This window comes from Trichoplusia ni, chromosome 4, assembly GCF_003590095.1.
Source record: "Trichoplusia ni isolate ovarian cell line Hi5 chromosome 4, tn1, whole genome shotgun sequence".
Classification (NCBI taxonomy): domain Eukaryota; kingdom Metazoa; phylum Arthropoda; class Insecta; order Lepidoptera; family Noctuidae; genus Trichoplusia; species Trichoplusia ni.
The window spans coordinates 19685544-19709772 of record NC_039481.1 but is presented as its reverse complement, the minus strand read 5'-3'; the positions used below and the strand labels follow the sequence as shown (position 1 = coordinate 19709772).

General features: G+C 35.3%; 3 protein-coding genes across 3 annotated transcripts; 2 read left to right on the top strand and 1 right to left on the bottom strand.

Annotated features, from left to right (window-relative positions):
• Nucleotides 1–25: 25 nt before the first annotated feature.
• On the bottom strand, nt 26–1744 carry LOC113493506 (ras-related protein Rab-30). Its single transcript, XM_026871511.1, has 3 exons — nt 1411–1744; nt 1071–1315; nt 26–989 (listed from the first exon to the last, which is right to left on the bottom strand). Exons 1-3 carry the CDS (start codon nt 1588–1590, stop codon nt 791–793), a joined length of 624 nt encoding a protein of 207 aa, XP_026727312.1. The 5' UTR covers nt 1591–1744; the 3' UTR covers nt 26–790.
• A 1005-nt stretch (nt 1745–2749) lies between these two features.
• On the top strand, nt 2750–7760 carry LOC113493501 (MPN domain-containing protein CG4751). The gene is made up of 7 exons (XM_026871507.1): nt 2750–3137; nt 3544–3660; nt 3881–4115; nt 4232–4325; nt 4761–4930; nt 5073–5321; nt 5409–7760. The coding sequence occupies exons 1-7, from the start codon at nt 2922–2924 to the stop codon at nt 7046–7048; spliced, it is 2721 nt and encodes a 906-aa protein (XP_026727308.1). The 5' UTR covers nt 2750–2921; the 3' UTR covers nt 7049–7760.
• A 455-nt stretch (nt 7761–8215) lies between these two features.
• Nucleotides 8216–24069, top strand: LOC113493500 (chitin synthase chs-2-like). Its single transcript, XM_026871506.1, has 24 exons — nt 8216–8325; nt 8759–8870; nt 11092–11336; nt 11649–11815; nt 12872–13205; nt 13611–13807; nt 13959–14271; nt 14537–14757; nt 15012–15100; nt 15178–15329; nt 15449–15711; nt 16072–16282; nt 16587–16787; nt 17313–17539; nt 17885–18052; nt 18269–18574; nt 18792–19024; nt 19389–19527; nt 19771–19923; nt 20230–20406; nt 21528–21695; nt 22163–22394; nt 23163–23332; nt 23679–24069. Exons 2-24 carry the CDS (start codon nt 8770–8772, stop codon nt 23817–23819), a joined length of 4608 nt encoding a protein of 1535 aa, XP_026727307.1. The 5' UTR covers nt 8216–8325; nt 8759–8769; the 3' UTR covers nt 23820–24069.
• The last annotated feature ends 160 nt before the right edge of the window (nt 24070–24229 follow it).

The window sequence follows — 24229 nt, the reverse complement described above, 5'->3', positions numbered from 1 at the left end:
ACAGACCATAAATAAAACCAAAATATTGTTATGCCACATAAGTTTATTGTTCATTCAAATGAAGTACTAAGGTACCTGCAATCAACATACAACATCCACAAACAAATAATTCACTGTAGTTTAGAAGTGAAGCCAATATATCAATAATAATATAAAACATTTCTTAGTTTTTATTAAATAACCTTTTGGCTCGGAATGATCATTATTCAATACTAAAGTTAGGCCAAATTTCAAAATACTGGGATTTGAGATACATAGTAATATATAGGTAAACAAAAAATAACAATAAGTTGTTATAACTTAGTAATATTTGTTTTAAGTATAAAATCCTAAAATTCAATGGCAAATAAAGGATTTCAAAACAACACACAACCTACTTACAAATATAACAAGCAAGCTTGTCTACATAATAACAATCAAATTTGAAATTAAATGCTGCAACAGAGATGTTCTTAAGATACAACATATTATATTTACTTTAACTGTTTTTATCTTTGACCAAAGTCCAGTTCCCTCTTACAATTTTTAATATGAATTTTAATAATTCTTAAATTTTATTACAAAAATGTGTATAGTAAAGTAATACTTTAGTCCCATACTGTTGAGATTCTTAATACAAAATCTAAATGACTTAGCAAGGTCATGTTCATTGATAAAACTTATTCTAGTGCTTTATTCAATATGCAGTTGTTATCTGTTATATTAAAGCATTATTATTATAAATTATATTATGCACATCTTGTCATCTTAGCTACAAAAAAATAAATACCATTTAAAGCAAAATCTATGATCAACAGCTACATGATGCATCTTCAACTGGTTCTGGATTCGATATCTTGAAGCTGTCATGGTCCAAAGTTTGCAGCTCAATCCTAGACCTATTTGACTCTACCAGTTGCATAGCAATATCAGTAAACATTTCTTCAATACCTTTACCAGTCTTGCATGATGTTTTGTATGTGGTGCTGATCAGATTATGGCATTGTTCACTGAAATAATTAATAGAAAATGTAGAACAATGAATCAAAGTAGATATTAATATTAGTTTCAGTATATAAATATTTTTTTACCAAAAAGTTTCAATATCAGCATCGGTAACTTGAGGTGAAGAACCTTCCAAATCAGATTTATTTCCACACAGAAAGATTTTAGCGTTTTCAGCGTATGTTACAATATCTAATAAGTGTTGGCTCAAGACATGAAATGAGGATGCATTATCAAGTGAAAATACAAGAATTGCTGCCTCAGCAAATTTGTAGTAGCTGGAGGTTACTGAAGCAATCCTCTCCATGCCTCCAGTGTCCCATAATTGTAACTAGAACCGAAACATATCAATGAATCAATTTAAACCCAACACTAATGAATAGATTGTTAATGACAAAGATCCTGTTTTAATTGAATGGTTTTTACCTTGACCGTCTTATCCGTAAGTTGATATGACTTTTCAAAGTGATCCAATCCTAAAGTTGACCTTCTGTCTGAATTTGGAACAAATGTATTGTTAATAAATCGACGAAATATAGAACTTTTTCCGACACCATATTCACCACACAATATAACTTTCAACACAGGCGTCTTTACCATAGCCATCTTTGAAATCGGAGGCTATAATAATTCTCCAAGGTCGAATGTAACTAAATATCAAGTCTCATCTCAGGTATAAACCAAAATAAATTATTCTAATTCATAAAAATACGCAGCTACACACCCACTAACGTTGACATAACATAAGCAATAGTGATGTGCACGCACAGCTAACTAGACTTAACGAGTATTAATAACAATTGTTTGAAATCAATAAGATATTGTTATTTAATAAATAATAGTGAAGACTGTAATTTTATATTTTTTTTACACTTCATTACGCCAGAAGTAGGCTTTTAATGATCATGTTTATTATAGCACGATCAGGTACATAACTTAAACATAAGAAATTCTGGAAATCGATAACGTTGAATGAATATGAAGTTAAACTCAAGAACAGAAATAGGATTAGAATCAATTGTACCACAGTCAAAAGAATATCTAAATATAGTACAGACCTTGATAAATAGCAAAAGACCATTAGTTAGGAAGATATATAAAATAAGCTGTGTCTGTGTGCATAATGTTAGAAAAATAGGATCAGGCCACCATCGTCTTACGTAAACTTGAAAAAAGACATTTGCTCAAATACAATTCATACTTTCATAACTCATTATGCACCTTGATCGTTCCTTATTATAAGTTATGCTTAAAAGTCCACTTAAAAATGTGTCTAGGAAAATGAAATTTTCCATGTCAATGTCGATAACGTTTTATCTAGCACCGGCTCATCTCTAAGAGACTCGAATTCGAAGTGTTGTTTTAGTCTTAATCTTTTAACCCTAGGAATCCATACAAATGAAAATCGATTTAATTATTATTAATTCAATTAATTCACTTTATTTCGTTCGCTGCTTGCGTGTCAGAACTTTTGGCGTAGGCTTATAGCTTAAATACATTAAGTTATGTAGTTATTTTTTGTGTATTTCAATATTAAGTCATAATAAAGAATACCGCTCGACACTACCTACTTGTTGAGAAGAATAATTGAAACGAATACAAAGGTTGTGTAAGGAGATGTATTTTGTATAAATAAGGTTATTTTTCATATTATTACCGTTATGTTGTTGTTAAGAAATTATAAAATTGCCGAAACATCAACATCTATCTAAAACTTTCTATTAATTTAAAAATGTAACTGGCAATTTAAGACAATTATTGCAACCCTATTTCCTCATGTCAAAAGATTGGCTTTGTATTTGCACGAAAGGCTAGCTTTATGAAATAGTAAACATTAAAACGGTATATAATTATGAAGATTGAATAAATGTGTGTGGTTAATAGGCCAGATTATCGGCGATAAATTAAAGTTCAAGGCGTTGTCCGTGTTAGCTAACATGGATTTACAAACATCTCATTTGGCTGCGGCGTTGATGTCCGGTCCATCTTTACCGACGTACAATAACACGTCTACCGAGGTAACATCTACAGAGACCACTCCACCTAATGCTCCTAATGAAGAAGTTAAGGTTGAGAAACCTGTCGAACCACCGAAAGATCCCCCCGAGGAAGAAAAGGAAGAAGTAGCTAGTGGAGAAGAATACACAGATGAGGTGAGAATTTTTGTGTTAGTCCTTTTTATGTTAATTATTGCTTAATTGCAGATTTATTGTTTGACTTGGCAAATTAAACATATATAGTTTACCTTCAATATAAAGTTTGAAGTTAGTTTGAAAAAAACAAAAAGCTGAGAACTTTTATAACTTCCAATTCAAACTATTAAATTTAATTAAGTTAATTCAGTGCAATGTGTAAATTAAACTTGGTTAATAGATTGTAACTTTGTATTCCTTAAAAAATTATGACGTTATATTCTTTAGTTCTGTAAAATCAGAAGTACAATTGCCCTTCTGTATATCTTTGTAGAATTGATGTTTGGCCACAATCAGCAAATGCTAAACCATGAAGGTTTTTCAACAGTTTCTCCTCGACTGATCTAATATGTGCTCTTTTTTTCAGGAATCTGAAACTCAAGCTGGCAGTAAATCAATGCCAGGTAGAGGTGTAACCCTGCAGATGCTTTTAGAAGAAAAAATGCTTGAACCAGGCAATGCAGCCATGACAATAGAGTATTTAGTTAGTATTCTGTCTAAATACTATAGTAATATATTTTACATAAAATTATAAGCTAAAGTTTGATCTTGTTCATCTCTAACTTTTTTAAGAGAATTCTTTCAAGAAGCCATAATAATAAACTAGAAAACACAATCTACAAACTATCTATTTAATTTACTATCATTTAAGTAAACCTTAGAAATCACTTTCAAAACATTACTTATTCCTTGGTGTTTTTTAGGGCCAAAAATTTGTAGGAGACTTACAAGCAGATGGAAAAATCAAGTCTCATGAAACTGAGACAATATTTTGCTCCCCCTCAGCATGGGCTATACATTGTAAACGCATTATCAACCCAGATAAAAGGTCTGGATGTGGCTGGGCTTCTGTTAAATATAGAGGGAAGAAATTAGATACAATTAAGGCAACATATCTTCGTAAAAAACAATTGCAAAGGGAAAATATGCATTCAGATGGTAAGATCACTATTTAATTGTTTCAATGGTATGCTTATTCAATTTCAAGATATGTGGAGTTTAAACTTTATAGATTTAAAAGATTTTGTTTTAAAATAAATTATTTTATCTTACAGAGGAGGTAGAAATGGAAGTTGAAAATCCTCCTGAGCCACCCCCACAGAGGATTGTCATGAAACATAATACTGTACCAAATAGAATGATGCAGCAGTTAGTATTTATACTTCTTAACTACACTAAACTTTGTAAACTCTTATTGTATAGCATGGTAAAGTTTATTGTTTCTAAAAGGCTTACTGTTCTCTAAATGTGACAGTTTAAAAGTGACAAGGTGCCTTATATTGCTTAGAGCTGTATTTCATATGCTTATATTTCATATGATGAATCCATAGTGTTTATCAGAAAGCTTTGTTATGTAAACATGTACTTTTTTTGGGTGGGTTCATCTTGTGCAGTTTACTTACCAAGGCTGTGTGGAAAGCTTTTCTTGCAATCTTTGGCCTGGCAGGATGTAAACTGTGATAGTAAAAATTTTGTCTGGTCAATTTTCTTAAACAATATCATTCATTTATTTTTTATTTAACACTAATAGAAAAGCGATATTCAAATATACTGATTGTTTCATATGATGTTTTTCTTTTGCAGCGATGCTAACATGTTAATTGAAGCAGTATCATTTTCTTCAGCTGGCAAAGTTCAGCCGTTTTTGGTGTCTGTCAGCTCTAACGCTAACTTAGTGTTAGATATACACTGTCATTTGAAAAAGGAAGAGGTTTATGGATACTTGGCTGGGACTTGGGATTTGAATAATCATAGTATGTAGATGTTATCATGTTTTACATTACATTAGAAATACTTTCAATGTATGAAATAACAATATCATTCTTAAAATGGTCCATCATATAAAATTATAACCCGAACAGTCTTTTAAATGGTCTTACTTTTTTCACCTTTCAGATGTGATGATTACTCACACATTCCCCTGTCTTATCAGTAAAAACGACACCAGGCCACGTGTTTTAGTGGAATTAGAGATCCAAATGGAAATTGAGAAACTGGGACTTACACTGTTGGGTTGGTATCATTCCCACCCAACAAATCCTGCCATGCCAAGTCTCAGGGATTGCGACAATCAATTAGAATATCAAATTAAGATGCGCGGGCCTAGCGAAATATCATATATTCCATGTATTGGAGTCATTTGCTGTAAGTTTAAACACCTATGTCATATTACTCACATTTTAAGTACTGTATTGAATTTTAATTTGAATGGATTGTAAATTTATGTTTTAGCTCCATACAATCCAGAGAGTCCAGTCTTGGAATCATCACTTACTTTCTTCTGGGTCATGCCCCCACCGGAACAGCGACCCACAGAGTACCCGCGACCTTTGCTGCTACAGTACAACATGATTCACGACAGTCATTTGTCTACACATGCCATGGAACAAATAAGGAAAAGCATCAAGTACTACTTTTCCTACCCTGATGACACTTTTATCAATTTCAAAGAAAACTTTAAGCCGGATATTACTTATTTAGATAAGCTAAAGTGTACCTTAACAGCTAAGTTCCCGCGAGAACAGAGTGATGGTTTACTGTGGCATTTCATAAGAGATGAATTAGGATGCTCTTCTGAAAATGATGATAAGATGGATCTGGATGCCTTATTGGCTGTGCCACAGCCAATACCTGTGTCCAAACCAAGCCAAGTAACTACTGTACCTAATTTCCCATCAGTCAGTACATTGCAGCAGATGGTTAGCCGGCCGGCAGGTGTGCCGCCTATCAACGTATCTTCTGGCATTGGATCAGGTTCACCTCACAAATTTGAAACTCCGCAATTAAACATTCCTGTTCTACCTACTTCGTCCAAATCTTCATCGAAATCTGCCACACCAACTCTCCCATCATCATATCCTACAGGTTTAGATATGTTGACGAGCATGGCGTTAGGTTTAGGGTCACCTAACATGCCTTTGCCCATGGGAGCTTCTAGTTTGGAAAGCTTAGCTGCTGCTAATAGTATGCTAACTGGGCTTACTCCCGGTATGTCCTCAAGTTTGGCTGCCAGTTTGTCTAGCAGCAAACTAGCTGACCCCCCGTCTTATGCTGCATCATTGCAGAATTTGACTAGCAGTATTGGAAGTTATGATAAACCACCGATTACCACCGCAACTAGCACCACATCCACTGGCACGATTCCTGCCAGTCTTGCCTCGAACCTAATGATGAGTTCTGCTGACATTGCTAATGCATTGTTCTCGGCCAGTAAATATTCCAGTGCGGGAATCCTTGGGATTCCGGATCCTATGTCCAAATCGACATTAGCGGCAAATAACATGTTTTTGTCACCATCGTTGATGAAAATGCAAGAATCTCTATTGAAACCGCTTTCGACAAGCAGTCCTATTTCTACGAAAGCTGGATTGGATCAGAGCATGCTTATGAAGTCTCCTCACGATCTTCTGAAAGGCAATAAAGATTATTTGCCACCAGATTTTGGCAGTATAGGAAAAGGAAAACCTGATTCCTTAGACAGTATGAAGTTAAGTGAATCTAGCAGCTCTTCGAAATTGGATACTCCAAAATCAGATAACATAGAACCGCAGGCAACTGATTTCAGTATGCCGTCGCGAGTTGGAGGCGAATCATTTTTGAATCAGATGCTAGAATTGACAAAGAAGACAACCATGCCAGATTATTTATCTGATTACAACCAGCCTCTGAAATTAACGAAACCTGAAGACCTATCAACGTCTGTGCCACCGTCTAGTCATTCCTATATGAATAGTTCTAGTATTGTTGATACTATTGCACAGGTTGCGATGGGCAACTTTTCTAAGCATGACGAGCCTAAAGATTACTCGAAAGAAATAGACTACAGTACAAGTAAAGTTAGTTCTTTACCACCTAATGATAACGAAAACTGATATTATTGAATTCCATTCAATTCTGAATGTCATAGACAGGAACTATGTCGTCTTACGGAAAAATTACGTCATGTTGATGTAGAAAGCAGCATTGTAAAAGGGCTTGCGATAAAAATGTCCTCTTATTGTCTCTCTCAATTTACTACACCATAATGTCGGCCAAGTCTGTTCGCAATTTTCAGGTACTATGATATTGTACTGTTTAACGATTTTGACATTAATATACATACATTTTATTTATATATATAGTCTAAAATTAATAATTCTTGTATTCCAATGTATAAATTTCATAAATGTCTGATTTATTTTATTGAAACTATCCTGTGATTTTAATAGCTATGTAATTAGAAAGTATATCACAAATATGGATATTTCTTTTTGAGTTTTTTTTGTGCGTACGAAGTCAGTAACTTTTTTCAAGTCCACCAGTATTTTTGGTTGAAGTCTGATGTAAATTAATATATGCAGTGAATCGAATAACTTAGAGTGTCGAGTAGTCTATGTATTATCAAAAGTTTTACTAATTGTTTATAATGTAATAATATAATAGTAGTGTTGTGATTAATCGTCATTCTCGAATATTGTGTCGATTTTAGTTAAGGGTACAAAATACTGATTTGTATTAATAGATTGTAAGTGCGTCTACTTGGATATTTTACATTGTTTACTATATTTATTTGATATTTAATAAATTTTGATAGTGATGCACCTTGATATTGTATTCTTTTAACCTAGTGCAAAGATAATTGTTATCGTTGATTTTGTTATCAATTTTAATACGGAACTTTTCTATCGTAAATTATTTATGTATGGAGTACTGGTTCTTGATCTTTGCTGTTGTATCAGCTAGTTCAATTTATATCGTCAGCATTCAACTACGTATGGTATGCAATAGTTTGCGTCTTCGTATCGTCGATACGAAAATTCTTTGTGTTGAAAACGATAATAACAAAAAGGGGGAGTCACAGTCATTGGTAAATAATTTCAATTTGATCGTATAAATTGATAATATTGAAGAAATCACAGCGCGATCTCCGATTGATGATAAACGAGTAATCAACGCGATAAAAATTATAATGACGGTCGTTTGATAAAGGATTATGTTTAAACGAACCAACATCATTCTATCTATGGGTATATTTATATCCTCCATAGACTTTCAAGTATCCGGTGATAAAGATATAGGTACTGTTATTGTTTATTAGCTTAAATCAGTTGTGATATAGCCGCAGATAGTGAAACATTGTGATTGTGGATGTGTTTTAAATTATAAACAGGTAAGTTTTATTTTTAAATAAATTACGCACATATTGTTTCCTAGAATTTAGTTGGCAAGCTTTTGTTTTTCTTGTAAATTTATATTGATGAGCTTTTTTGACTATATTTTATACGTTAGAAAGAGGTAGAGAACTTAACTATTAAATATTCTATTTAAATTCAGTTGTCGCATATGTAATCACATCTACCCATAGTGATTAGCGGATTCATGATTCTCTTTTGGCCGTGGGTTAGGAATTGAGAACACTGCCGGTAAAATTAGTTTCTATCACTTTTAAACTGCAAAAAGCTACATTAATAGCTAACAATCATAGATACTAAAGGTTAAGGTTAACTAACTTTTAACTAAATTGTTCACTCGGAGTCATTTCCGGGAAGCTTGAGCTCTTTTAATCTCTTAGTATCCAGCTCACACTTCAACATTTGTTGCAGACAAATAAGTTATGGCGACGAAGCCCAAAACGCCTGGGTTTCAAGGGTTAGACGACAGTGACGACTCGGAGTCCGAGTATACTCCGCTCTACGACGACGTTGACGATACAAAGTAAATCACTTATTTATTCTAAAAACATTTTAAATGAAAGTAGTGGAAATTTAGCTTGTTTCTTTAGATGTGCATATCTTACGAAATATGTAAATTTTGCATTTTAAAGCAGGAAGGCAAGTGGGAAATCAGTTTAGCAATTCATTTTTTTTGAAATCCAGATTGTAAAAATTACAAAGCGTTTTTGCCGCAGATTATATTCTATCGAAGTAATATTATGCGAAAACAGCTTAAAACGAAGCGCTTCTGAAATACCTATGTTTCCGTCACTTTGATATACTTACGTAGTTACTTTACAGTTTTCCGTAAAATCTTTATTTTTGGGTCAAAGTCTAATCTAAATCTAAATCAATTATTGATTCTTTTTTCAATTGATTTGATTAAACATATTATATTTATTATTTATAAAAAAGTTTCTTACATTGCGAAATGACGGCTTCCTCGTCTAGAAAAACAAGCGACAAGTTTGATCTAGATAATTAACATAGGTAGATAATGTTTTCTGATACAGATCTACACTGTTTAGGACATGAATCACAACTTAGTTTTCAAAGTATTCATCGTGATGCAACATAATGTTAAACGACTCCCGCACTAACCCGAAACATACCTTTGTTATGGCGCTCCGCAAATGTAATAACGGCCAAACATAGAACTAATTTTCAGATATCGAAAACTGAAAAAAATCTATGTCGCTTTTCTTACAGAAAAAGGAGAGACTCCATTCGTTCCGATTTTTAGATAGTTTTTCTTTTGGTCCATTTTTGCGATTTTTGGGACAAGCGTTTGTAGGCTATTCTCTAAAAGAGCCTGTCCGCTTAAAACTATTCTTATATTATACCCTACATCTCCTATGAGGAGTAGTGAGTAGTGTCTGAATAACTTTATATTAGATAACATACTTACCTTCCCAGGAAAGCTTAAGCTATTTTAATCTTAAATCTTCTATAAAGGAAGTTCAAGAAATGATTATAATTTGAAGGAATGTGTTATCTAGATGTTCACGATATACAAAACTTATCTATTTTGCAATGTAAATACGATTGTGACGTTGGTTAAAAACAATTGAAATAAAATCCGATTGCTTAGCAATTTTTTTTATCGCGACTCGCTTTCCTTTAATTAGAGGACTTTAGAAACGACGTATAATTAAACTAATTTCTACTATTAATTATTTTTACATAATCAATGCATTAAAAATACCAAAAGACTAACGGCATTGCAACGTTATTTTGCAATGTTTATCCTCTGTGCGAGTTCAAAAACAGCTTTTGGGTAAAGGGAAGTCAACAAGACGCTTGCAGAATGAAAAGAGTAACAATATTAATATTAACAAATTGTAGCTAAATAATTAAAATATAAGAGAAACTTTTGTTTTAAGGTCTCTGACCCAGGCCAAAAACAATGAAATGTCTGCACAACGTGCGACGCTTAAAAAAAACATTATCTAATAAATGACTATAAATAAATACATTTATTGATTATTTATCAAAATTTATAGAATCATAAAATTCTGTGAATTGATAACCGCCATAGCTTACGGTATTACGCATTTGTTTATTTTATGGTTCCATATCCATAAAGGGTAAAAATTGAACCCTGTTACTGAGGCTCCGCTGTCCGTCCGTCTGTCCACATGTCCGTCTATACGTCCGTCACGAGATGTACATATCTCATGAACCATGATAGCTAAACCGATGAAATTTTCAGAGAAGATGTATTTCTGCTGGCACTTAACAAAAAAATAAGTTGAGGTTAGCAACGGTTCTTACGGTCATAAATTTGCTGTTGGGTGCTTGTTTATCTATAGCCTATTTGTACGGAACCCCCGGTGTCGCGGGGCCTCAGGATTAGAGCATTAACGTGGGTAAACTTATTATAAACACTGATGATGCAGATTCATGATCATGTAGATATTTCATAACGGTATCGTCACACTTCTTTATCGGGATAGTAGTTTGACTCGCGGCTCCGCCGCCGCGTCATCTCATGATTAAAGACTCCGGTTTGTTCTAAAAATATTCGGGCTATCCTGATAAATCTGCGTGACTAAACCGTTATTAAAAACATAACGCACAATGGGCCGACTTGAAGCCTACGTTTGGAAAAGGGAACCCATAAACAATGAAGATACGGTCACCCTTATTAAATAAATAATTGCTTAGATAAACTTATTTGCAAGAAAATTATCGGATTAAATCTCCAATATTCCGCTTTTCAGTCAAAGAACAACTCAAGAAACGAAAGGATGGAACCTGTTCCGAGAGTTTCCCGTGAAGAAGGAGAGTGGGTCCATGGCATCAACAGCCTGGATAGACACCAGCGTAAAGTTCCTTAAAGTTCTGGCTTACATTATCACCTTCTGCGTTGTTCTTGGATCAGCTGTCATAAGTAAAGGAACACTGCTTTTCATCACATCACAGCTGAAAAAAGGGAAAGAAATAAGCCACTGTAATAAACAATTAGGTAGGTAAAAAAATAATTTCCTAAGTGCTCGTTTAAAACAGATATCAGTCACCAATTATGAGCAGACTTACCTCTCCACCGACAGGGCGGGTGTCCATGAGGCTTCCTCCGCCATAACAAAAAAAGGCCCAATTATGATCGTGAAAGTAATTCATCAGCGACTACGCGTAGCGACTTGTCAGAAGTGTAAATAAAAAAGGTGTGCCTGGCAAAATAATGAACTGCAGATTTCGCTTAATCTGCGTCTTATACGTTACGTTTGATTGAGGTCTTACATCTAACTTACCTACACGATGTTTTTGTCTTTTTCAGCCTTGGACCAGCAGTTTATAACAGTACACACACTGGAAGAGAGGATAGCATGGCTATGGGCAGCCTTCATAGCATTTAGCATACCGGAGTTGGGTGTATTTTTGAGATCAGTCAGAATATGCGCATTCAAAACTGTTCACAAACCAACATTTCTACAGTTTGCGTTGGTAAGTATTAGACAATTTCTAATTCTTGAATTTTTTTCTTCGTTAAGGTCGTCTTGTAGTCTTAAAGAGTACATGTCCATAGCTGCCGCGCTCAAATTTTTGTTCTCGAGTCCTGTTTCATTTATATCTCTAAATAATATTGATCATCATCAGATCATCATGATCATGTGCAGAAGTCACGGAAGTGCATTCGTACTTGAAAAAATGACAATGCAAACAACTTCAAGGCAAATCTTACTCGATATTAGTCGATAAAATGCCGGGAATACCCTACAGTGCTCCACATTCCAAAATATTACAACATGTGTAATTATACTTTCTTTTTATTTAAGCTTGTCCGAAAACATTGCATCCTCTTATCGAAATCTTGTTTTCATAGAATAATGATATGGAATGTTTAATATTGACTGATTAGATATTTTCGCGGAATTAACTTCCATACATTTATTAAAAAATAATTAACTTAATAAATTTCGGCATTTTCGAAATTGAAATGGAAAATGGAGACAAAAAGACATTTTGATACGTCACTAAGTGTTATCTATAAATAGGCTTGTTAGTTATTCAGTGTCGTAAGCACTTGAACTTATGTGACGTCAATTTTATCTACGTATATTGATATAGGTGCACTCCATTTCCGTTATGCAAATGGATATTACTTATTTAATTGTACCTACAGAGATTGCTGTTAATTTAGATTCTTCTTATTGTAAGGCAATTTAAACTCTGACAGACTGTATCAGAGTTTAGATCGGCTGTAGGCTGCTGACATGGTATTTACAAACCAATGAAGAATTTATACACTCATACGAGTTTTTCAATGGCCAGTACTTTACAACTTATCAGCGTTTCACTCGGTAATACGGACATGATTTGTAAAGACATTGAGCTGTGCCGGCCGTGCCGGGTTTTGAAGTTACCTATGACCGGGCGGCGGGCAGTCAAACACTCATACCACTTGTTTGCCATTGCTGTGTAAATAAATTTAGATGACATGGTGGTATGGACCATCTTATCTTTCCTTAAATTTGTTTTATCCCAAGTAATTTTTTTCAGGCACTTCTTATAGAAACACTACACACGATTGGGATAGCATTACTCGTGCTTATGATCCTACCAGAACTGGACGTAGTAAAAGGGGCAATGTTGATGAACGCAATGTGTTTCGTGCCAGGGGTTCTCAGCGCGATTTCAAGGGACCGTACTGAACCCCGCTACACTATGAAGATTGTTATAGATGTTTTGGCAATATCAGCGCAAGCTACGGCCTTCGTGGTCTGGCCTCTTCTTAGAGGCACTGATATACTGTGGACCATCCCTGCAGCATGTGCTTTTATTCCGCTCGCCTGGTGGGAAAATTATGTCGGCACTACGGGAAATCAGTGGTCAGGTAAATGGAAAATTGTATTATTTGTCTGTTAATGCGAGAAAATTAAGTTTATAAATGTATAACGCAGGTTTATTGTAAAGCCGACGCATCTTAGGGCTAAGACCTCCCTATAATACTGTCTTTCTAACTCTATATGTCTGTGGCTATATCGGATCAGTTATGCGCAAACTTCATACCAAGTACTTTTTTAATAATATCGTAAAGATACTTTAATTTTTTCTTTGTTGGATATTTTAATCATATCAGTCACCGACCTCAGTCTGTCAGTAAAGGTTCGTATTTCGTATAGCACGAACTACAAAAGATTATCGCCAAATGAAGACAAATAGGTTATCTACCGCTAATACACAAACTCGGTAATCTTTTTGAATACTAACCTAAATGTCTAATTTGTTTTGATTACAGTTTTACTGCCTCTACAACAGCTGCGCGATAGCCTCAAAAGAACGCGGTATTACACACAGAGAGTGCTATCAATATGGAAGATATTGGTTTTCATGTGTGTAATACTGGTCTCTCTATATATTCAAGAAGATGACCCGAAAACTTTCTTCACCTTATTAACTACTGCTTTTGGGGAGCGTGATTATACTGTCCACGAGGTAATCTTTTAAATGATCATGTAGTAGGTATTTTGTTAAAGCTTTATCTCTTCAGCCATCTGTAGTAAAAACAACTTTATTCCGTATGAATTAAAGTTCATTTTACTTTGCCCCAAAATCGCGTTTGAAGCTATACATTAATTTTCTGTAGGTTCAAGCCATCCAGGACACGATCGATGGCTTCTTGGGTTTCGAGGTAACGGGAAACAAATTGGAACTATCAGCTTCCTCGAGTAGTCCACTATGGGTGGTCCTGATCCAAGTGTTATCCGCATACGTTTGCTACGGCGCTGCAAAGTTCGCTTGCAAGATCCTCATTCAGAACTTCAGTTTTACTTTCGCCTTAAGTCTTGTTGGGCCAGTTACGATTAACTTACTTATTCTGTTCTGTGGTATGAGGAATGCGGATCCCTGTGCTTTCCATCGGACAATACCTAATAATTTGTTCTTCGAAAGTCCTCCAGGTAAGTCAAGCATTTTTTTTTAAATATTAGAATGTGCCAAAAACTTTTAAAGGAACAATACCTACTCTTAACGTCAGTTTAATAGTCTTTACAATTAAGAATCAAAACATATTTTGGGTTTTATTTTAGAGACAACAGAGACTATCTATTAACTCTATAAGCTGTAATGAAACAGAAGAGTTTGAGGTGTGATTAACCAAATAAAAAAATGGGAAGTTCTATTCTCCGAGAATTTGTTTTACTGAATGCTTTCTTTTGTTTTCAGTGTACTTCATTAACCAATTCATAGTTGGTGAGATGGCTTGGGTGTGGATCCTGTGGCTGGTTTCCCAGGCGTGGGTGACGGCGCACACTTGGCAGCCGCGTTGCGAGCGACTCGCCGCCTCTGACAAACTCTTCGCTAAGCCTTGGTATTGCAGCATCATTTTAGATCAAGCCTTGCTCTTGAATAGAACCAAGGATGATGATAATGATATCTCTGTTGATGTAAGTGACGTATAATGTTTTCTTGACACATTATTTTTGTCCATCACTTTTTTTACGGATAGGTTTCTAATATTAAATGCTGTTTTTGTGATCAGAATTAAATAGATTATTTTATATCCATTTAGGTTTTACTTAATCTTATTTCTACTTCGCCCTAAATTGTACCTTATTTACTGGTACTAAATGGCGCGGAATATATAATTACTTTAGTACTATTGTAAAATGTTATTACTTGATATTTTTATGTGTTTTAGGACATAAGAGGCCCGGGTGATGATACTATATCTATAGCCAGCACAGACAAAGTGATTAAGGATGTGAAGCCATCGGACAGTATATCCAGGTAAAATAATAATTAGGATTGAATGAAAGAGAGGCTTTATTTAGTATTGTTACAAACCTTTTTACGTCATTTCTCAGGATCTACGTATGCGCGACGATGTGGCACGAAACAAAAGAGGAAATGGTAGAATTCTTGAAATCCATTTTCCGTTTAGACGAAGACCAAAGTGCACGTCGAGTCGCTCAAAAATATCTGGGAATCGTTGATCCCGATTACTACGAACTAGAGGGTAGGTATTAAAAAAATAAGGAAAATATTAAAACGATTGTATTAGCTTAGTAATCTCTTATAATACTTATAAAGAAGGATTACTTGCTAATCATTGTTTATCTTTTTTGTCATTCACAGTGAACATTTTTATGGACGATGCTTTCGAAGTGTCAGATCACAGTACGGAAGACATGCAAGTTAACCGTTTCGTCAAATGTTTGGTTGAAACTATGGACGAAGCGGCGTCCGAGGTACATCTGACTAATGTAAGGTTAAGACCCCCCAAAAAGTACCCAACACCTTATGGCGGCCGACTTGTGTGGACCCTACCCGGAAAGAACAAACTGATTTGCCATTTGAAAGATAAAGGGAAAATAAGGCATAGGAAACGATGGTCTCAGGTAATCTCATATATCTGATTGATTATTTGATTGTGCGTAATAAAGATAGAAGGGAATATATCGGCTTAAATATTTCTATTGTGAATTTCTTTTGAAAATACGGCTTAATTTTAGTACGTCTTCTCTAAATCTGATTTTTTAATTAGATCAGTGTGTTATTAGCAAAATGAGTCTAGAGTATTTAATAAACGTACACATGATATGCGTAAAAACTGATAAGAAATCGACCAAAATTTGATACAATTAAAAAAAGTACAATGTTTTTTTCTCCATTCCTTTTCCATGAAATTGCAAGAATTGTAGCCCCGAAAAAACGGTTACAGCTACAATACTGACAAAAACTATTATTAACCATTTCAGGTCATGTACATGTACTACTTCTTGGGCCACCGTTTGATAGACCTGCCAATATCCGTAGACCGCAAGGAGGTTATCGCTGAAAACACGTACTTGCTTGCTTTAGACGGAGACATTGACTTTAAGCCTGCCGCAGTGACTTTGCTTATCGATCTTATGAAGAAGGATAAAAATTTGGGCGCGGCGTGCGGACGTATTCATCCTGTGGGCTCTGGTGTGTATAAATGTTACTACAATTTTTTTATCATCACTTTTACAATGTAACCTGCACAGGTAGAAATGAAAAATCACCTGATCTATGAATGAAAGATTATGTTAAAAACCACAAAAAATCCCAATACTGAACGCAGAACTCTTAAAAACAAATCGGTGTCTTAATAATTAAGGAAGGAAGAAATAAATGTGGGCCTGGTTATTGTAAATAAGAACTTGACAGTATGTTATAGACCTTTCCCGTCAAATACAGTTTAGTTGATTGCAGTGGTTTTACGATGAATAATTAAGCACTTATATTTCAGGCTTCATGGCATGGTATCAAATGTTCGAGTACGCTATCGGACATTGGCTGCAAAAGGCGACTGAACACATGATTGGATGCGTACTCTGTAGTCCTGGATGCTTCTCTCTGTTCAGAGGAAAGGCTTTGATGGACGATAACGTTATGAAGAAATACACGCTGACTGCTCACGAAGCCAGGCATTTTGTGCAGTATGATCAAGGTAATATAATATTTTAAATTCTCGCAGTTTCAAAAAGCTTGAAACTTTCATACAGCGCGATTGTCCGAGTTACCACGGCACCCGTACTCAAAGGGCAAAGGAAGGAACGTGGGTGGGTTTGAAACAATAAAAGTCCGACGATCCCTATCTCTCAAACCAACGTGGTAGGAGACATTTGATGATTTCCCATCCGAAATAAAGATTTTCCTTCATAAACGACTCCCGTGAATAGTGGATACTTTCCACTTACTATGACCAGTCAGAGCAGAGCCATTATCTTTGTGAAAGCGATATGCCGCTACGAGTTATGTAATGCTTAGTGTCGCTTCTATGTAGAATGGTAACAGTTCCGTTTTAACCGTTCATAACACAGGCACTGAATCCTATAGAAACTTGCATGAATTTCAATACTTACCATCGGACATGTTGTAGTAATTATTATCTAACTGAACCGATATCAGGTTCAGAAATATTATTATTACATATCTATCATATATTTTAGTTCTTTCTTTTTCTGATATATAGGAGAGGATCGTTGGCTTTGTACCTTACTGCTCCAGCGCGGCTACCGAGTCGAGTACTCGGCCGCGTCTGACGCCTTCACACATTGTCCGGAACATTTTGACGAATTCTTCAACCAGCGCAGAAGATGGGTACCCTCTACTATGGCGAACATTTTTGATTTACTTGGTGACTCGAAGAGGACAATCAAAGTCAATGATAATATATCGACCCTGTATATTCTGTACCAGGTATGATCTGTTTTTTTCTTTCTCAACTAAAATCTCCATTTACTCTATACCCCTATATATAGTATTTCTGGAATCAACTACAGAATATGTGTAACATGGATTACTTAAGTATAAATTGACCTGCAACAATGCGTGAGAATAATATTTGTCGTTGTCTTAACTCAACAACTCCTTATAATAGAATAATACCTATTGGATTTTAAAAAGTAATACAATATTTAAACGTTATTATTTTCCATTTTAATAAAGTGTTCTAATAAATTTATTCAAAACTATGATGAAAATATTGATTACATATTTTAACAGCCATTTACCAAGCTTTATTTTTTGTATTGTATTTTTCAGAGTATGTTAATGTTTGGTACAATCCTCGGGCCGGGGACCATCTTCCTTATGATGGTGGGTGCGATGAACGCCATCACTCAGATGAGTATGATGAACGCATTGCTACTGAACTTGATACCCGTTCTCACATTCCTCATTGTTTGTATGACTTGCAAGGCGAAAACCCAGGTAATTTTGTTAGTCCATGAATTTAGATACATATTTTATTATAACTTGCACCGTTTTGCCGTGAAACCCTAACTAGTATTATGAATAAAATTATGATCTAATACTCGATAGAATTTTCTGATGTTTAATCATGATATTTTTTAATAATAATATAAAAACCTATTGTGTTAAGTATTTTTTTAGTTAAACATCCAATCACGTTATTTCTCTTTGCAGTTATTCCTGGCTAATGTGATCACGTGTCTTTACGCCATGGTGATGATGATGGTTATAGTCGGTATCGCCATGCAGATCGTGGAAGACGGATGGTTAGCGCCATCTAGTATGTTCACAGTTGTAACATTCGGCGCGTTCTTTGTAACAGCCGCGCTACACCCTCAAGAAATCATTTGTTTACTGTATATCTTTGTATACTATGTTACTATCCCCAGTATGTACATGTTGTTGATTATATACTCGTTATGTAATCTGAATAATGTAACTTGGGGGACGAGGGAAGTGGTTCAGAAGAAGACTGCTAAGGTATGTTATATACTGTTTTTATTTACACGTACATTGCTTTTTAAATTAATTTACTCCCATATGTTCAGTTTGTACCAAGAATAAAACTTGAATTAATAATGAATACAACTCATTTAGATTAGAATAAGGACTTATGATCATTATTGCACATATAAATTATCAGTTCTGATTGACGACTAAATACCAAACACATCACATCAATGTTATTACGTTATAGGAACTGGAACAAGAGAAAAAGGAGGCTGAAATGGCGAAAAAGAAGTTGGATAACCAGAACGTGCTGAAGTTGTTCGGTAAGGGGGGAGATGAGACGAGCGGCAGTTTGGAATTCAGCGTGGCTGGCCTGTTCCGCTGTATGTGCTGCACTAACCCCAAGGACCATAAGGAGGACCTGCACTTACTGCAGATCTCCCACTCCATGGAGAAGATTCAGAAGCAATTGGAATTGCTGTATGTATAGTATATTTCTTGAAGTTCAGACTTTGGTTTTAGGATTTTCAGGGAAAGGGCCACCTGTAGTGGTTCAAGAAACCTTTTAAAACCAATAATTAGGCTTACTGAGATTATTTATTGTTTTAAAATGAAGACTTCTTCTGTACTACCCTATATTACCATTGAACGAACATGACTGTTAAACTGCAAATATAGTTTTCCCATGCTTACTCGGGACCATTGTACTGCTAAGGAATATATTCTCTATTATACCCTGATTTTTATGAGATGTTTTAGGTGGTTCTAGGTAGTTTTGAGGTTCTATGGATGTGACAAGATACGTTCATTTGATCGAATTTCTGTACAAATTGTGTTGTTTTAGCGGCGCGTCTGTGGAAGCGGTAGAAGCTACAGATAGGCGGCGGTCATCAGCCGCCATGCTGCGGCGCCCGTCCGCCGGCCTGCCCATGGTGCCCGAAGACGATGATGATGACAGCGAACTCTCTGTCAACACGCCAAGAGTAATTATGATGTATAAATTAAGTATTCCACAAGAAGATAGAAGAAACAACCATTCTTACGTTAACCTTTCAAACTGTCAGTTAAACAAAAACCTACCCGTTCCATACAGATATGATTCTTCATCTCGTTACTATGAGGACGAACATCTGCTTTAAGTCATAACTAATTTGTGGTCAGAGTAAAAAGCGTGAATACCAAAAAACTTTTCGCTATCATATTTTTAATTAGAAAAAATATTTCAGGAAATACGTGAAGATCTAGTAAACCCGTACTGGATAGAAGACCGAGACCTGCAGAAAGGAGAAGTAGACTTCCTGACCACAGCAGAGACTGAATTCTGGAAGGATCTTATCGATGTCTACTTAACGCCAATCGAAGAAAACGAAGAGGAAATTGTATGTTAACTTTTTTTTGTTTCTACGAGTATAAAATGAAAGATGAGGGTTTTGTGTTCATATTTAAATAAATATATTCACTTGAAAATTGAAAGTGGTATAAGGGCGAAGGAGGCGAATATGACGTTTGTAACTAATCTCTACCCCAATATGTGAACCGTCAATAGATTTGGAGTCTAATCTTAAGTGTTTCGTACAAAGTGATTTAATGGATTTGTATATAGCCTTTAGTTAATGATAAATTTTACTCCCATGTGGTAAAAAAAAAAACAATTTACTCATACCAAATTTCTTTTTGTTCTTTAGAAACGTATTAAAACTGACTTGAAGAACCTTCGTGACAAGATGGTATTTGCGTTTGTGATGGTGAACGCGCTTTTCGTCATAGTTATATTCTTGCTGCAAATAAACCAGGACCAGTTGCACTTCAAGTGGCCGTTTGGACAGCAATCCAGTATCGAATATGACAGTGATACTAATATGGTAAGTGTTTTACACTAACATGCTATTACTGACGCCGCGACAACACGTTACATTGCGTTATTTTGGCATCCACGCATTGGACCTCCTACGCTCAAGCAGTTAGTGCGCAGACGCTCTTAGACGCCAATTTCGCCTCAGGTGTAACTTTTCTGACATATCTTTACCTAGAGATTTTTTTTCTGATTTTATCTATATTTTAAGTAAGCAAGATATTAATGTATAAAAAGAGAAGTTGAGCTAACAAAATCTAGTCCAAATGCATAATTTAGTCCAAATCAACAATAATTTAATATCATGTGATAGTAAGTAATTAAACTAATAACAATATTTAGTAGGTTATCGCTTTTTTATATTATTCGATTATAACACTTTTGTGAGGCATATAGAAAGATAGTTAATTATCCATGAAAATTAGAACAAATTGCTAAAAATGATTTATAAGCCAACTAACTATTTAACTTGTTCGCTACGATAATTGTAAGTAAAATATGCAATTGATTAAGTTAATTACACTTTTTAGTTAGTGTCTTGTGCTGTGTAAAGTGCTAAAGATGTGTACCTAAGTCTGGAAGCTTTTGTAACAAAACAATCACTTGCATTCAAGTAGAACCTATTACAGATAACTATCTCTTAAGCTATCAATAAACTGTATGTAAACAGACCACCTTAAAAGGCTGTAGCGAGGGTTTTGTCCGAGTCGAGATTGTTCTCTAAATCATTTAATATTTTATGATACTATTCGGATTCATTCTCAAATTTCTTGAATAGCGCCATCTATTGGCATCCGTTGGTACTTCAAGTAATATAATAATTTTATCTTGAGGACTAGTATAGTGATATAAATATGTGTTATTCCATGATACAAGTCAAGCCTACAAGTCAAATAAGCTAGTTAAAAAAATGTTTTCATTGGCGTTTGAATATATTTGATATTTTTGTCCTTCGAAAAAGCATTGAACTTTATAAATAAGTGCCTAAGTATTTCTAAGCCTGAATAAATGTTACTTGGCTGCACTCTCGTGCCCCTAGACTAATTAAAACAAAACTATTTAACTTACCAGACTGCAAACAATCATTCATTCCAATATTAATATTTTTTATGTTTTATTTTTCACGAATAGTTCCAAATCCAACAAGACTTCTTGACGCTCGAGCCGATTGGGTCGGTATTCTTGATTTTCTTCGGGACAGTCATTCTCATACAGTTTACCGCCATGCTGTTACATAGGATGGGCACACTCACCCATCTACTCTCTATCACGAACCTCAACTGGTACTTCAACAAGAAAGTAAGTGGCTCTCAAATATTTTCATACGTATGTTGTTATAGATAATTAGTAATCTGAAGTATGATATACGCCATTTGAATTTGAGTCGTAGAGGAATGTTGTTTTCATATAAATAGTTATATTTAAATGTAGGGTTGTGATAATTTGAAAAAATGTTTAAGGTAAATAACGTTTAAACTCGTTTGTTTTTCGAAAAATGTAACGTTTATAGAATAATGTTTTAATTCATACTTTTACTTCAATAGATGATTGTGTGTACTTTTGTGGAAGGCGTAAAACCTTTTTTCATAGCACGGTTGTTGAATACCTCCTCATTTTAATATCATTCAGTAACATATTGCTAAAAAAATAAATAAGGCGTATTTTATTCTATTAGTTTTTATGTTGGAACTGTGTGATTATTTAATTTAAAGTATTGTGAACTTCTCAAATTTATGTAATATGACAATATTTAAAATTTTCTACAGCCCGAAGACCTATCAGAGAACGCGCTCATAGACAGTCATGCGATAGAGATAGCGAAGGACCTGCAACGTCTGAACACGGATGACTTGGATCGGAATGGGTACATTGATGATCATGTATCCCGTAGGAAGACCATTCATGACTTAGAGAAGTCCAAAAATAACAAACAAGGCGCTATCAATCTGGATGCCAACTTCAAGAGACGGCTGACCATTCTGCAGAAGGGCGATGCTTGTGAGTGAACAGTATTTTATTTTGACTTGTGTGTCCCATACTATTATTCTATACAATATCAGTAAAATTTCGTTCTTTAATCTATTCTAGTTTATAGAAATTATGATAAACCGCGAAAAAATCCGTAAACTAGTTTCATTTCAATGTCTAACATTCGCGTAAACCTAAGAAACCATTCATCATTCACCTAGCCTTTTCCCAACTATGTTGGGGTCGGCTACCAGTCCAACCGGTTTCAGCTAAGTACCAGTGTTTTACAAGGAGCGACTGCCTATCTGACCTCCTCAACCCAGTTACCTGGGCAACACGATACCCCTTGGTTAGACTGGCTGTCAGACTTTTTCAAGCTTCTGACTACATGTAACGACTGTCAAAGATGTAGGAATAACAGCCGGGACCCACAATTTAACGTGCCTTCCGAAACACGGAGGAACTCGTTATGACAAAGATGGTCATCCATCTACGGACCAACCGCGTCAAGCATAGCTTAACCTGTGATCGAATCACTTATGCGGTTATAGCTGAGCCACGAGCTAAGAAACCATTATGATATGGTATTAAAAATATAATTTAGTGGGCTTGAGGCTCTACTTTTTGACCTCATTGCGAATTTCAAAGGAAAGCTTAAAATTGTATATGAAATTGATACGATAGATTTACTAAAAAGTATCTTATAGTACAGACGCACAATAAAAGTGTCATCGTTCATGTGTAATAGTACTTTCATCTGACGCGCCCAGTATAACTAATCTATATGTTATTTCGCAGCCATTATCTCCCGCTTACCATCCTTGGGAGCAAACCCAGAAGTGCGTCGTGCAACTCTCCGCGCTATCAAAACTCGCCGCGACTCCGTCGTAGCCGAGCGCCGCCGCTCACAGCTGCAGGCAGCCAGGAACTCTACCAACGACTTCCTCTACATCCCACCTGGTACTCCTGTAAGTGCTTACTTATATTTTGAACGTAACTGTCCCACATTTGGGGAAAGAGTTTGCCTTTGCTTATACCACATTTTTATGGGATTGGCAGTTTGGCTTCATTGCAGCTATTAAAGATTTTCATACGCGTTTATCGGGAATTGTTTGTGGCTCACTTGTAAAATCAGCCATATGTTAATGGACAGGCAAAACTTTCGATCACCCAGTTCACAAAGTTTCAGTTGCAATGCAATAAACGTGTTTCTTGCCAGCGTGTCGTCGTCAACGGAAACGTCTAGGAGGACATCATCATCATCATCATATTATTGGGGACCAAATATATAATATAATTTCATATTTTCTGTAGATTGATGATATGAGCGGGCGGCCGTCGACAGCCGGCGCGTACTTGAACCGTGGTTACGAGCCAGCGCTGGACAGCGATGAAGAGGGCACGCCGCGTCCGAGACGATCAAGCGTTTGGTTTGGAACCAACACCAGAAATTAAAGCACTCCTGAGATATTCATGCACGACGAGGAAGGTTAACAAAAGATAATCTTCGATGTCGCGTATGTTTTGTCAATGACACCTACCCGCGTCCCAGGAGGACGCGGAGGAGTTAAGACCTAGATATATAGATACCAAAAGTAAAATGAATTCCAGTGAATGTTTCGTAATAATTTTGTTTTAACTGAAAATGTCTATGAACTGGACTGAATTGTGATTGAAAACATTAAAATCGTTTATCTAAATTATATTTGATTGTTTTAATTATAAATGTCCACTTTCTTGTAAATTGTTATTTCATTTATTGTTTTTTGATATCGCTACAAGCAAATAGTATTTTAAATAAAGAAGCAATAAAATACAAATATCATTAACAGCGTTATCACTTCATTTATAAAACACTTCTTGCA

Coding starts and splice junctions, on each gene's coding strand:
- LOC113493506 (XM_026871511.1), bottom strand. CDS start 1,590: ATGGCTATGGTAAAGACGCCTGTGTTGAAAGTTATATTGTGTGGTGAA. Junction 1,316..1,410: donor TTACGGATAAGACGGTCAAG/GTAAAAACCATT, acceptor TTTCGGTTCTAG/TTACAATTATGGGACACTGG. Junction 990..1,070: donor GCTGATATTGAAACTTTTTG/GTAAAAAAATAT, acceptor TAATTATTTCAG/TGAACAATGCCATAATCTGA.
- LOC113493501 (XM_026871507.1), top strand. CDS start 2,922: ATGGATTTACAAACATCTCATTTGGCTGCGGCGTTGATGTCCGGTCCA. Junction 3,138..3,543: donor GAGAAGAATACACAGATGAG/GTGAGAATTTTT, acceptor TCTTTTTTTCAG/GAATCTGAAACTCAAGCTGG. Junction 4,116..4,231: donor GGAAAATATGCATTCAGATG/GTAAGATCACTA, acceptor TTTATCTTACAG/AGGAGGTAGAAATGGAAGTT.
- LOC113493500 (XM_026871506.1), top strand. CDS start 8,770: ATGGCGACGAAGCCCAAAACGCCTGGGTTTCAAGGGTTAGACGACAGT. Junction 15,330..15,448: donor CGATTACTACGAACTAGAGG/GTAGGTATTAAA, acceptor TGTCATTCACAG/TGAACATTTTTATGGACGAT. Junction 20,407..21,527: donor ATGACAGTGATACTAATATG/GTAAGTGTTTTA, acceptor TTTCACGAATAG/TTCCAAATCCAACAAGACTT.